The sequence below is a fragment of the Pygocentrus nattereri genome, chromosome 2 (genome assembly GCF_015220715.1).
Source record: "Pygocentrus nattereri isolate fPygNat1 chromosome 2, fPygNat1.pri, whole genome shotgun sequence".
NCBI lineage: Eukaryota > Metazoa > Chordata > Actinopteri > Characiformes > Serrasalmidae > Pygocentrus > Pygocentrus nattereri.
Window position 1 is genome coordinate 46211330 of NC_051212.1, and position 14790 is coordinate 46226119.

General features: G+C 38.7%; 1 protein-coding gene across 2 annotated transcripts in view; it reads right to left on the reverse strand.

The window, feature by feature from the left end:
• The window catches only part of chd8 (chromodomain helicase DNA binding protein 8), a 48338-nt gene that overhangs the window by 7966 nt on the left and 25582 nt on the right, over nucleotides 1-14790 (reverse strand). For both annotated transcript variants that reach the window (XM_017717078.2, XM_017717077.2), the window contains exons 16-32: nucleotides 14309-14485; nucleotides 13845-13988; nucleotides 12981-13079; nucleotides 12597-12756; nucleotides 11420-11630; nucleotides 10075-10270; nucleotides 9814-9984; nucleotides 9399-9689; nucleotides 7905-8125; nucleotides 7566-7768; nucleotides 6198-6354; nucleotides 4264-4353; nucleotides 4066-4169; nucleotides 2447-2570; nucleotides 2261-2336; nucleotides 1382-1641; nucleotides 474-706 (exon numbers count right to left, since the gene is read on the reverse strand). In XM_017717078.2, the coding sequence (XP_017572567.1) occupies nucleotides 474-706; nucleotides 1382-1641; nucleotides 2261-2336; nucleotides 2447-2570; nucleotides 4066-4169; nucleotides 4264-4353; nucleotides 6198-6354; nucleotides 7566-7768; nucleotides 7905-8125; nucleotides 9399-9689; nucleotides 9814-9984; nucleotides 10075-10270; nucleotides 11420-11630; nucleotides 12597-12756; nucleotides 12981-13079; nucleotides 13845-13988; nucleotides 14309-14485 (2917 nt within the window). The remainder of the gene's footprint in view (nucleotides 1-473; nucleotides 707-1381; nucleotides 1642-2260; nucleotides 2337-2446; nucleotides 2571-4065; nucleotides 4170-4263; nucleotides 4354-6197; nucleotides 6355-7565; nucleotides 7769-7904; nucleotides 8126-9398; nucleotides 9690-9813; nucleotides 9985-10074; nucleotides 10271-11419; nucleotides 11631-12596; nucleotides 12757-12980; nucleotides 13080-13844; nucleotides 13989-14308; nucleotides 14486-14790) is intronic.

Sequence of the window (14790 nt, forward strand, 5' to 3'; positions counted from 1 at the left end):
CTTCCAATCAAACATTAGCAGTACAGATGGGATCTAAGAACACAGCTCTCTCTTTCAAATACAGCTTTTAAATAACTTTTAAAGCAAATGGTCAGAACATATGACCACTGTTGCTCTCACTACATGTCAGTGACGAAAACTAGAAAATACTTGAAAATACACTAGACAGGTTGCTATAACACACTGCTTTCAAAATGCAGGGAAAAAGAATCTTTGTTTGGGATTGAAATTTGATTAACTACACAAAATAAGATGATCAAGATTAATATCCCTACAAAAATGCTGGAGGAAAAAAAAAAAAACATACCGCATGAAACGTGTCTATCAGGCTCTACTTTTCCAGTCGAGTTTGCACTCTACTTCCAATTCATCAAGATCATAAAAGTGATCTAAAATAAAGGTCATTTTACCAGATCTCAACTCTAAAAATAAACGAGTAAACAAATAAAAACCAATAGCAGAAGTCTCAGTACCTTCTCCACGGGCAGGTCGCAAGTGACACACCCTTCGGCACATGGCCACAAAGCAGCGGAAGTATCGGCTCAGACTCTCATCGGTTTTCTTGTCCAGCCGTGCAAATGTGCGGAAACGGGTCCAGTCCAGTTTGGTCTCATCCCCCATTTGAGTTTCCCCCTCGGTTTTTATTCGCTCCACACCAAAAGTGGACACCACCCGATAGAAGTCGCACTCCTCTCTACGAGTCCATCTGAAACACAAAGGACGGATACTGTAAATATGAAGGAAACTAAAACGGTCATATAAAGTAATAATATGTAACCATTTTCTCCAGTTGGCATAAAATGTAATTGACATCTGTTCTCATTTTTTTCTTCAATAATGCTGATGGAATATCTTTTGATGGAAGTGTTTTACATCAAGAACTTTCACTTTCACACGTTTTTATTTAATCATTCACAAATGTTTAAATGATCTCTACATGTCCATAACAACACACACATATATATATATATATATATATATATATATATATATATATATATATATATATATATATATATATATATATATATATATATATATATATATATTGCAGCTTAAATACTAAGCTAGCAAAGTATACCGAGGAATGGTTGGGGCTCTACGAGTTAAACTGCTTTTTTTTTTTTAATTGTAGCAGGTTTTTGATATTAACAAAGCTAAAGTTGTCTATGTTTTTCCAGTACGGCTGTCTTTGTGGAGAGATGTGAATTGTTTTCATGGTATGGGGGACTTCACCATTCTCGTTTCATTCCTAATTGCTTGATAGCAGCTCAACACTTCATGAGAGTTATAAGTGAAATATTTTATTACATTATATTAATTAAGAATCCCAGCTGACCACTGTGGAGCCTGTAGAAAGAGACGGCACAGGAGGACATACCTCTGCTGTCGTTCCTGCCGTGCGATCTCTTTGAGCTTGGTGGCCTGCTCACAGCGCCGGCGTCGTCGATCCCCCTTTTCTGCTGCCTCGATCTTGAGCTGCTCTCGTCTATAGCTGCGCTGATATGCTGTGATTAGCCTCCGTAGTCGTGCTGTGAGTGATGAACTTGTTGGCCAGGTCGTTGAAGAGGACTGCACCTCAGGTGGGACTGGATTGGTAAGATCGTCCACGCAGATCTCATCCGCATTCCTCAAGTCAGCCTTGGAGGTGAGGTGAATACACGTAAGTGATGTGTGTTCGGAAGAGTCTTATTTTAAAATGTTGGCATTTTACAGGCTTTGAATACTTGTTGGGTAATTTAAAGCTCATCTTCAAAATCACAATTAACCTTACTTTCAGTATGGTCATTAGTTCTTTCTATACGGTTTATTTTTTATTACCCAAAATGCTCCCCAAAATGCCTCAAAGAGGCTGAGAGACTGATGTGCTGTAATGTGACGTCAGATACAGAAGTATGTCTTCCCACAGTGTTTCCAGTGTCACTGGTATACAGTCACAAAGCTCTCAGCCATCCAGCCAGCCATTTAACATGTTCTAGCAGCGGCACTCGGAGGCTTGGGGGTTTGTGTGTAACTTTGTAAGAAAAAAAATTGTGAAAAACTCGCAGTACAGTTTTTAAAAAACATATAAATATAATATTTATAATAAATATAAATTTAATATAAATATAAATATGTATGTGTGTGTATGTATTATATATATATATATATATATATATATATATATATATATATATATATATATATATATATATATATATATATACACACACATAGATAGATAGATAGATAGATAGATAGATAGATACATGGAGCTCACCTCTCCAAAAATGTCTTTACTGTGCCTCATCACAGGCTTGAACTCTGGATCCTCTGAATATTTGTCATAGTCAGCTCTGAAACACAGAACATGCGGTCAGTTCAGAGTTCAGAGTCCACTTAGAGAAGGGATAAACTGACAAATGATCAAAAGAAAAATGGTAGATACAGCCGATGTGCAGCTTACCCATCTCCCAGATCTGGATCTGCTGAGTGCTGTTCAGCCTTGATGTCCTGATCATCAGGTCGACCACATCGCTCCACGAAACACAAACAGGGATCAGCACGCATGGTAGTGTACATCTCGTACCCTACGGGAGATACAGGAAGGATTACAGGTGAACTTTTAATAGATTTTTTGTAACCTCAGCTATCCTGGCCATTCCTTTGGTGGGACTGCCGTTTCAAAGTATCCAATGAGATACTAAGGCTCACAAGTAGGGTTGCAACAACTCATTGTCAACATCAGTAACGTCAAGAACTGTTGGCCAGGAATCAAGTTAATGATTGTCTTGATGTCATTTGCTGTTCCCGTTTATGTCGTGTGATAGAAAGATGTGATTGTCAGGTGAGAGTATGCAAGAGACTTTTTAATAGTACAAAGACAACAGTGACAAACCAAGTGTGGAAACTAAGAAGTTATTTTTTTCAAAAAGCAGTATATGTCCATTTTCAATTTGATCAGCAGGATGCCATTGTCAGGATGGCAACATGTGGCAAACGTGTTGCTCTAAAACGTGTGTGTTTTATATTTGTTAAGCATTAAAATATTAATGCTTAACACACACACACACACACACACATATACATATATATACACACATTATATATATATATATATATATATATATATATATATATATATATATATATATATATATATATATATATATATATATATATATACACACATACATATACACACACACACACACACACACACACACACACACACACGTGTGTGTGTGTTAAGCATTAATATTTTAATTTTATATATTATATATTAATATAATATCCCTTATGCCATGTGGACTATTGTATACTCCATACAATAACAGATACTCACTTTTGAACTGTGCAAGGATAAGCTGAGTGGACTTTATCCCAGAGAATGCATCATGCTTAGCTTAAACAGGGTGACATTTCTGGATTCCTGTTCATATATGGTTTATTTTTTGCATGGTAGAGTTTCAGCTTGCACTTGTGGACGCAGCAGTGAAAAGTGTTCACAGATCATAGTTTTCGGAAGTGTTTCTAAGCCCACGCAATGATTTTCTTTACAGAATCTTGATCGCGGCCAGCCAATTGGTTTTCGGCCTTGTCCGTTGCATACAGAGATTTCTCCAGATTCTCTAGCCTTATAATGTAACTCGGGCATTAAAACCCCCAAGTTCTTTGCTGTATTATGTTGAGAGACATTCTTGAACCATTTTGCTATTTGGCCACACAGTCTTTCATTGAGTGGTGAACCCCTCCTCATCTTCACCTCTGAAAGACTCAGCTTCTCTGTTTCTCTCAGCTGCTCTTTCATACCTAGTCATGTTACTGACCTGTTGCCAATTAACCACCAGATTAACTTTACCAGTCTTTTGTTGCCCGTCTCAACTTTCTCTCAAAATCAACATGGGCATATTTATGGCATTTTTCAAAAACAATAAAATTTCTTACGTTCAACATTTGATATGTTGTCTTTTTTTTACTTTCAACTAAACACAGAGTTTAAATGATCGGATTTTATTTGCATTTACATGTCCCAACCTTTTTGGAAACAGAAAAAAAAAAAAAAAAATTAAAAAAACACCTCACCATGTTTGAAGACCCCAATAAGTAAGCAACGGTCAGCCTCTGCATCCCACCATGCTGATGGAACGTCCTGCTGTTCCATTTCAGGTAACCAAATATCAATATCCCTGCATAAAACAAGAAGTTTTATAGATGTACATGTGCATGTAAAATCAGTGATGAAATCTAAACGTCTTCGTTAAATGTACTGCTGTGTCAGACCTGCTATCAGCTCCTCTCAGTACAGAATCCGCATGATCGCCAATAACCTCCTGCTTCAGATAATACAGCATACGCACTCGTAGCAATACTCTGAGAGGAAAGAGAAAGACAGAAGAATGTTTAAAAACAAAAAAATCTGAAAATAAAATCAGGTGTCCTACTGAAGTATTCACTTTAATTTCTTGCTTTTAGAGTGTGGAAATATTTGCATGCCTATTACTTCCACTTATATGTGAACAACACGCATTAAGTCATCACTATTTTGTAAAAGTAAAAGGGGAAGATTTGGCCAGATGTCCAATTTTATTTATTTATTTATTTATTTTTAAAACAGTCCCTGGGCAAGTTAATATTAAAATAAACAATGCTTTTCACATATGCAACAACAAAAATGACAAGGTAACACTGAATAATGCTTAGTTACAAAACACATTTAACTAGACCTATAAAACAGAAACAAATAACGATTATCACAGGTTTTGTGTCTTTGTAAACTGGTTATGCTGGCAGATTTGAGCCTCAGGTAGCCACTTTGTAAACGGTTAAATAGCCCAATATAATCAGGCTTCTTAAGTCAGACAAAAGAACATTTCAGTCACGTGATGCACAAAAAGAAAATGCACCTTGACCAAAAACCACTTCCTGCATGATGTTGAATCAACTTTTTATCTAAGGACATTTTCACACACCTGAAAGTCCAGACCAATGTCCGAAACAAGGTTCTTGTTTTTGTTAAATTGTATACATTGGATCTGGTTAGTTTTGTCTCCTGCAATTTAGCGAGCGCACTAAAGAACTTTGCATGACACATCTACATCCTGTCATCAAAACCTATGCGGGCTGCATCACCCTATACTTGATGCTGTTTGCTTTGTAGAGTGTCTGACATTGACATGTTGTTGATTTGGCAGGCAGCATTTCCCGTTTGAATGGAGAAAAACGAACATCCTCTCTCATCCTCTGCATTTTTATGCTTGTGGCTTTTTCAACAGACCCATTAACAATTAAATATATTTTATATTCTCCTCTCTCTGTGTGTTCCTGTGGCTCGTTTTACTTCTCTTCTGGTTCTTTTTCTTCTACTGTCTCTAATGGATGATGATAGCCTGACTCACCTTCCTGTTTTTGGACCGAAAGTCTGAACCATCTTTTCCAAAAAAACAAACCGCACCATGGATCAGTTTGATCTTGAACGAGACCACTTTATTTGGTCAGACTTATTTGGTCAAATAAGAGGCAGCTTACACACCTCTTTTTCTGGTTCGGACCTAACTGAAAATCAGAATAAACATGCTAGGTGTGAAATCACCCCAAGACTTTCTAGCCTTGTTTACAGAATGTCGAAATCAGCTTAAGTTGTGTTACGTTTGTGCCCAGCTTGTTTGACAGTGAGCAATGTAAGCAAAAACCATAGTTTTCATTAACAAATTTGCTTGTGTTGTCTAACAAAACTAAAAGGAAAAATTAATTACTAGGAGTATTAGAAGCTTATTTTCATTCATTTTCTTTACTTGACATATTAACAATGTAATTGACAGATTTTTACTGCATAATTGAATGGTCAAGAAGTCATTTAGATAGAGATTTCAATGTTAAAAGAAATGCTTCAGTTTTGAATGGAACGCTACATTGTAGAGAAACTTGCTGGGTGAGAGCTGTTCACAGTGGTATTGATAGGAACCAGACTATCACCTTTTTAGAATGATGAACATAATGTATAAAAACTCAAGACATGCAAGTTCACTGGTCTCTTTAGACAATAAATAAAATACCAATAGCCACAATTATAGAAATCAAAACTCCTGTTTCTAACACCACCTGAGTCGGGATCACTACAATGCACCATTTCACAATAACCCATGCTGACTGCCTCTGCTTAACAATAGAAGCTAATATTAGTGAACAGTGACAGATATTAAACAAGCTAGACATACTTGTTGCACTGGTGTTTGAGGTGTTTTCGGTAACTGTCATCCAGCAGAAGCGTGTCAGGGTTGTACTTGCGAATCCACTCGACCTTCTGTATGTCAAAAGAGCTCTGAGCCTTCACTCTTTTCCCTTTCCTGCCACGAGGCACAGGAATGGACAGACCTATAAAAAGAACGCAATAGTCATTGGCACATTTGTCTCATTTTAAGGCAACTCATTAAACAACCCACAATTTGCTTTACTGGCAGTACAACTGAATCTATATGCCCTGGTTGAGCTAGCAAGTAATAATAGAAGCAGTGTCAGCACAAGAACTGTTTGCTGAGAGTTTAACGGACTGGGTTTGGCAACAATTGCAGCTAAGCAGCTGTACACAAGCCTAAGATGAGCATGGCCAAGCACTAGCTGAAGTGGTGAAAAGCACGCTGTTGAAACGTGTTCTCTGGAGTGATGAATAACCCTTCACTATCTGGCAATATGATGAGCAAATACATAAGGCCATTTATACTATATAAGTGTGGTCACAAACAAACAGCAGTAAATGACTGCAGGGCTATTTGAACAGTTTCAGTGATGAGTGATTCAGGATAGCAGACAAGACAGCATCTTTAGAACCAAAAAATAATAAAAATAAAAACAGCTCTCCTAAGTGAACATAGGAATGACCATATTTTGACAATCAACCAATGAAATACTGCTTTATACTACAGCATGTGTTAAACTTAAGTGCAAACTTAACACAAGCACTTGATGCACGTTTCCTCATACTTTGGATAACTAGTTAACTAGCAAGATCTTTTTATACTTTTATAAATGCAACCAAGAGCATGCCAGCTAGCAATCTAGAACAGTAGGAAACATTTTGATTACACCTGCTGTTATCAAATGATATGGCCTGAAATTAGAGCTCAAAAATCAGATAAGAGTATCTTACAAGCACTTTTTTTCTGTCACCAGACTACTGTAGTTTTGTCTCTCAGAATGTAGTGCCAACAGTAAAATTTGGTGGAGGAGTAATATTGGGCTGGGGCTGTTTATCAACATTTGGTCTAGACCCCTTAATTCCAATGAAGACTCATATTCATGGTACAGTATACAAAGCTGTAGAAACAGCCCGCTTTGAATTAGTTCAAAAAGAGTTAAAAGGAGTGTTTTAGCATGGGCTGCTTTTTTGAATAAGATACAACACAGGACATTCAGTCAGAAGGGAGGTCATTTACACATCAGTCTAAAGGCAAGGAAGAGAGTTGGGATTTGGGATTTTATATGTACTGTTATAAACTACCTGTATTACAAAACCATCAGTGAGTTCAGAATGAGAGAGTCTGGAACCTGCAGTAAAGGATGGGATCTAGGCATGAGAGAAAGCGTACCAGAGTGGTTTAGGAGAGTGTTTGGTTCTTGGCCATTCTCTGGTGGAGTGATGAGCTCCCAAATGAAGCTTTTGATATTCTCATCTCCACGGTAATGCAGCAGACAGAAGACCAAGATGACCCTGCAGATGGTCTCCACATCTTTCTCCCCAAGACGGCGCTTACACCGAGCATGACACAGGATGTCCCGCCAGCGGCCCCAACTGGAGAAACATGGCAAAAAACATTAAATACTGCAGGTAACAGCCTGTGAAAAGAAATGCGGACTAAACTGAAAAACATCTGTCACAAATAAGATGTGGTCCTAGTTTTTATTTTAGCATTAAATATATGAAGTACCCATAAATCAGCAGGTGTTTCTCCACTCTGAAACAGTCCGTGCGACCATACCCTCCCCCAGCCTGACGCTCGGAGCGGCGGGAAGCTCGGGCTTGTCGAGAATTATGGGGTGGATACTCTTCATCGCTATCCAGGTCTGAAATATCACCACCTTCCCCACGCAGAGAGGAAAACTGTCGTGTCTGCTTCCGCACTCGGGGTGTGTCTATCACAAGAGTGTTCTACAGAGCAAGCAAAGAAAAAGCAGACAAACAAAAGAGACCTCTGATAAGACAGATCAGACAAATAGTATCAGACACAATGAATACAATGCTTTGTATTCAACATTTCACATATAATGCCACACTAAGTCAAATGAAACATGGATAATTATGCTCTCTTTTTATTCAAATGCGAAGTTGGGAAAAGTTAGTGTTTAAGTATGCACGATATCCATGATGCGCTTGGAAAACATAAATTGACCATTATACCCAAATTAGTTCAAACAGTGTGTCCACAGTATATATAAATTTTTTTTTTTTAATTTAAAGCGTTCAGACTTCAGATATTCACAAGGATTGTTAGAATCCATTTAAAACCAAGACAGTTATTGAGATACAAAAAAAGTCACTATGTACAAGGTACTTCTTATCAGGAGCTGGCCGTCCTAAACCCTGACCTCTAAATTTGTTTTGTTTTTTTTTTTTAAAGAGATTTTTTAAATTTAAATTTTAATATTAAAAATGATCATATCACTACCAAAAAGTTTTACTCCATTGGCAGAGTCTTAATTTACCCACACCCAGAAGTGAGGCAGCATGTCTGTCCCTCATGGTTAGGTCCCATCATTCTGAACCGACTGTCACTACTAAAACACATGTTTCTGCAGTTCCATAAACTTTGCTGTTTTAATAAAAACTGATTTGATGTGTGTACAGCTGTTCAAAGCGTGTGTTTTGTGGTCATGTACTGGCTAACGTTTTTGAGTTATGCTGAAAATGAGCTAAGAAATTGTCAAAAAGTTCCGGTCTTTAAAGTTTCAGTAGTGTTAGGATTGTTTTGGTAGTGGCACAACAGAGCGTTCAATTGTTTAAAAAAAATAAACATAGTTAAGGTATAGCGTCACTCAAAGCAAAAAGATTTTAGTCTAAAGTTAAAGTCTGTTAAAACACCAAAATGTGCTTCTAAATCAGAAGTAGAATTATAGAATAATACATATGAATCTCAAGCTTTCATTGTACCATGTTACTTCATGTAATTTTTTTTTTGCTGAGAATTTAAAATGCAAATTTAAATGAATGCATTTTAACTTAAATTAATAAAAGAAATCAAAATAATTTTGAATACATTAAAAACAAATTGCCTCTTCAAAAATATCAAAGGCAAGGGGCCACTCAGTCCACAAACTGCCGTTTTCATGGCCAAAATGTAAAATGCTGTTTCCATGGGTACCAGGCAATAGGCCACACCCCTGCCTCTGTACAAACCAAACTGTAGGCAAAAACAAGTACCTACCTTCCTGTTTATGCTGTCCAAGTCTATGTCTGCTTTCTTGGCCCACTTTTGCCAAAACTCTGGGTCGTCTAGTGCAATGTCAGTCCTGTTTTCAGAGGCCACAAAACTGGCCTTGGAGAAAGTGGATCCTTTTCCCTCACTTTCAATGGTGATGGTAGTGGCTCTCCTCTGGAGGATCTGGTCAATGTCCTCCTCACAGAACCGACTGCCCTCGTCATTCTCGTCCATGATGGCAGCATAAGCTCCTTTCCGCAGCAAATCTTCAATTTCCTTCTTGGAGAATTGCTGAATCTGAACAAAAAGTTATTTGCATTTTTAAGCTATTATTATCAACATGCTTTCATTTATAGAAAACCTTGAAATATTCATTTTATATATATATAGAGAACATCTGCCACATCGGCTGCTGCCTTACCCCGTTGACATTACTCTCCTTACTGCCACTCATGCTCTGAAGCACAGCTCTATCCAGTCCCAGTTTCAGACTGGCTTTGTCCAACATCTCCCGCTCATAGGAGTTTCTGGTGATTAGACGATACACCTTCACTGCCTTGGACTGGCCAATACGATGACAACGTGCTTGAGCCTGGAAGTGGAACAACAATCAGAGATGAATAAAAGGCAAAGCTCAGAGTCAGCCAAGTTATTTATTGATCAAATAAGAGAAGAAACCCACTTGAAGGTCGTTCTGCGGGTTCCAATCAGAGTCAAATATGACACAGGTGTCAGCAGCGGTCAGATTTATGCCCAGCCCTCCAGCACGAGTACACAGCAAGAAGACGAAGCGGTCAGAGTCTGACTTACTGAAGCGATCAATGGCTGCTTGTCGAAGATTTCCCCTTACACGACCATCGATGCGCTCATAGAGATATCTGGAGAAAAAAATGTAAAAATTTAAATTAATTTAATTGAATGACATCCTTCAATATGATCAAATCCAAACGACCAAACTGCCATTTAATCACATTTAAGCTTAAAGGCAGTATAACGTAAAGTCAGTCATGCTAGTATTTCAAAATTATGATGCATCATTTCTATTCTATTCAGCCAAATAAACACATTCCACTCCCTTATATTTTAAAGGGGCTCACTGATTAGCGATGAGGGAGCTCACCGACAGGAAAAATTCAGAGATTAGAAGTTATCATCTACAATTGTTTCAGAAGAGACGTTAGCTAGAAATAAATCTCTACTGTGCTGTCTGGCTTGGGACTGTAGGCTGAACATTATACATCAAGTTAGACGATCAGTTACTGATCCAAAAACAAAACAGGTTTAATTTCGCATTTCTTCCCTCAGCAGCAGTTGCTCAACTTTACCCTCTTGGATTTCAATTATTAACATCTAAACTTGTGTAGATGCTCAAGTTAGCCAGAACTGAACCTGTTCTGTGGTGAGCAAAGCTAGCAGAGCTAAGCTAATGCTAACCAGCTCCTGTCCTAGTTAGCAGCTCTGTTTAACATTTAACAGTTGTTAAGATGATGGTTTGAAAATCATGCACTGCGTTCACTTACTTGGTGACAATGCAAGCGAACTAAACTTTATTTTCGCTTTCAAAATAACGCAGGACGAGTAAACCATGAGGTAAACGTATCTAGCCAGAAAGCCAATTAGTTTTTAACAGATGGCTGATAGTCTCGTAGCTAACTAACATTAGCAACACCAAGAAGATAGGACTATGTAGCCAGCTTCAGCGACACATTTACAACTTGAGAGTGATCACTAGCTAGCTAGTGAAAAAAATGGCAATTTTTTTGGCAGCAAAAAAGTAAAAGTCACAAAAGTGCATGAGGCTGTCAACTGAGCTTGCTAAAAACTAAAGGCTAGCTATGAAATGTTAGTGAGGCAACTTTTTGAAAGTGCTAGCTACATAGCATGGGAAATGTAATTTGGTTGCAAATCCTCATGCTCATAAGCCTAAATGTCAACCAATCGGTGAAAAAAAAAAAAGAGACTGAGTCAGTTGTGATCTTGGTCTGACTGTGCCTGTTCACTGTATGAAAAAAATAAACATTTTCCACCTTTTGTGGATGAGGTAGTCCTCCAGGATGTCAAGGCAGCGCACCATCTGAGAGAAGATAAGCACTTTGTGTCCACCAGCCTTGAGACGAGGCAGCAATTTGTCAAGCAAGACCAGTTTCCCGGCTGAGCGCACCAAGGCCTGAAGGTGGAAGTCTGGGGCCATGGGGTCATACCTCTCCCTCAGCTCAGCTACTATCTTCTCTTCTGCACCTATACAAATACAAGAATTCGAGCATATGATAAGGAGGGCATAATAACAATAACAAACAACACATGCTTGTGACAAAATGCCTTAAATTAATTAAAAAAGCTAGTTTCTTAAAAGGGGAATATCTGCCCTACAATATATTTACATAACTTGAATCTATTTTTCAGGTCAAGAGCTTGATGGTGTGAATGATCTGGTAGTATGAGAGGGGAAGCGAGTCACTCTTTGTCCTTCAACTTTTACGAATCAAAAGCTCATGAATCCTGTTGTGCAAGGTGGTCAGTAATGTACTCAACAAGTGATCTGGACAATAGCCAATGCCAGAGCTTGAGGGGACAAAAAGGGTGTATACATGCCTCAGGTGGATAGCGGAGATAGAGGCTGCTTGATGAACAGGGGCTAATAAGAGCCTTTATCATGTTTATGATGTGGTTGTGGTATGATGTGGTTATGCTCTCTATTTGCCTCATCATCTGAACCTCATGACAAAAACAAGAAATTCTATAAAACGCTGATGTTAAGCTAGGATTTTAAATCTTGTGCAGTGTATGCTCAACTTCAATGACTCAATTTTGTTCATAATGGTGGTGACAGGAACCACATGTGCTTTAAAGCCTCCAAAAATAAACTGGCATTACATGAAATGGTTATCAATACTCCTAACGTCCGAGACATTGTTTTAGGATCGTTTTGAAAAAAGTGTTCGGCCTAAATTGTCAATGTTACATTTCCAATGGCTATATTTGCCTTAGAAGATACCACAACCTTTGGTCGCTATCACCACCACTGTAAGGAAATCAGGTCACACACCATTTCACTTCAAACCACTCCATTACCAAACCATTAAATTAGGTAGTAATTTGGATAAACTTATGGAATCTCCCTTTTAAGTAAAGGCTTGTTTAGGTCATCCTTTTAGAAACGGTTCTGCCCAGGAATTACAGGAATAGTGGGTGTGTGTTACAGACCTGTTATCAGATAAGGGTGGTTGCAGCATTTGCGGAGCTCCATCATGGTGTTTAGGAGATTGGGGACGTTGCTGTTCGAATTAGCTCCCAGACTCAAAAAGCTGAAGTTGCGCTCCAGAATGGCACGGTAGTACTTCTTCTGCACATCAGTTAACTCCACCTTAAGGAAACATGAATAAGCATTTGACGCTCATTTAGATTAAAAGTATTCAAATTACTGGAAACACAGTAATATATTCAGAATACTAAACCAGTTTATTCAATCTGAGCCATAGTGTCCACCACTGTGGTTGCAGTTCACCATGTTACAGCAGCCCTTGTTCATCAAAGTCACACAAAAACGAGATTTAACTGCCCTGAGAGACATCTGAATCTCTCGCATACCTCAATGATGGTCTCCTGCTTTGGTGCCAGGTTCTTTTCCACATCCTCCTTCAACCTCCGCAGCATCATGGGTTTCAGAATAGCCTGCAATTTCTGGACCTGAGAAGTCAGTAAGAAACATGCACATTAGCATCTGCTCAGGCTCCGTCAAATCATCCATCATAATACACGTTTATGGTCAAAAGTATGTGGCCACCTAGCCCTCACAACTGTAAACTTGCTTGTAAAGCCCTTCCAAAAACATGGGTATTAAAATAGAATTTTTCCCCTCATTGAAGCTAGAACACTATCCACTCTTCTGGGAAAGCTTTCCATAAGATTTTGGAGCGCATCTATGGGAATTTGTGCTCATTCATCACGTTGGACAAGAAGCCCCAGTTGACATTTCAATCCATCTCAGCGGTGTTGAGTGGAGTTGAGGTCAGGGCATCATGCTGGCCACCAGAGTTCTCCCACACAAAACTAGTGTCAAATGGTTTTTATAGACCTCGCTTTGTGAACAGGGATTAAGTCACGCTCTAGTCAGTTTGGACCTATGTAGTAAGTGATACAACAGGTGAGGGTCAACTGCTTTGAGGCTGAGCTGTTGCTCCTTGATTGCATTTCACAATAATACCACTTACAGCTGACCAGGGCAGATCTAGCAGGGCAGCAATTTCACAGACTGACCTGGCTTCCAATGACAGCGCCATGTTTAAAGTCAATGTACTCTTCAGTATGACCCATTCTACTGCCAGTGTTTGTGTATGGAAACTGCTAACCACTAAAGGCTAAACCACCTCATTCTAAAAACTTGGATGCATGTCCACATACATTTGCCCATACAGGGAGTGTGCACATATCCATGAAGACGAAGGCACATACCTGCTCCTCTGTTTTGAGATCTCCAAATTCACGCAGAAACTCCGTTTCTGAGGGAAACTGTGCAGGTTCCAGGAAGTGCAGCAAACTGAACAACTCTTCCACTGTGTTCTGAAGAGGAGTACCTGTCAGAAGCACTTTATGCTCCTGGATAAGGGGTTGTTGAGAAAGTAGGGGAAGATGCAAAACATTAAAACAAGACCAATTTTTGTTGTTTGCATGATCACTATACAGACACGGTTTGCTCTGATTGGTTTGTAGTAGTGCCTTTTTATGATTTCAGCATTTATTCTGGATTTTGTTTGTGATATGAAGTTTTGTGTTGCCCTTTTTAATAACAGCAGAAATCCTGTGAGAGTGAAGACTTCTACAACTTAAACAAGACATACAACTCTTCTCACAAGCACTTTTATCAGTGCATGGTTTCTGAAACCTGTCTAATTTTGTGAATGTGACTACATGCTCACCAAGTTCAGCATCTTCAGGCTATCGAGCAGCTTGCAGTTTCTGTTCTTCAAGCGGTGAGCCTCATCGATGATCACACAGCGCCAATAGATCTCTCTCAGCTCTGGGCAGTCAGACAGAACCATTTCAAAGGTGGTGATTAGAGCGTCAAACTTGTACGCTCCTGGAATCAGGTGCCCCTGGTGAGTGGGAAAATATCTGAAGTTAATGTGAAGCCATAATTAAACAGCACTTCATAAATGCATGTTACTGACCGGAATATACGGTCTTGGTCAAAGTGTGTATTTTAGTGGTACAAGAAACCTTACAATTGTTTTCATCATCATCAGTACACTTTCAATAAGTATAACTGAAATATTACAGATGTCATGACCAGATCTCAAAATCAAGGTGTTTTACAAGTTATCAAGTCTTTCCCAAACAGCCACACCAAACACCATGCCCCACCCTACAGTGAAAAGATTGAAAATTGAGCATAAACCCA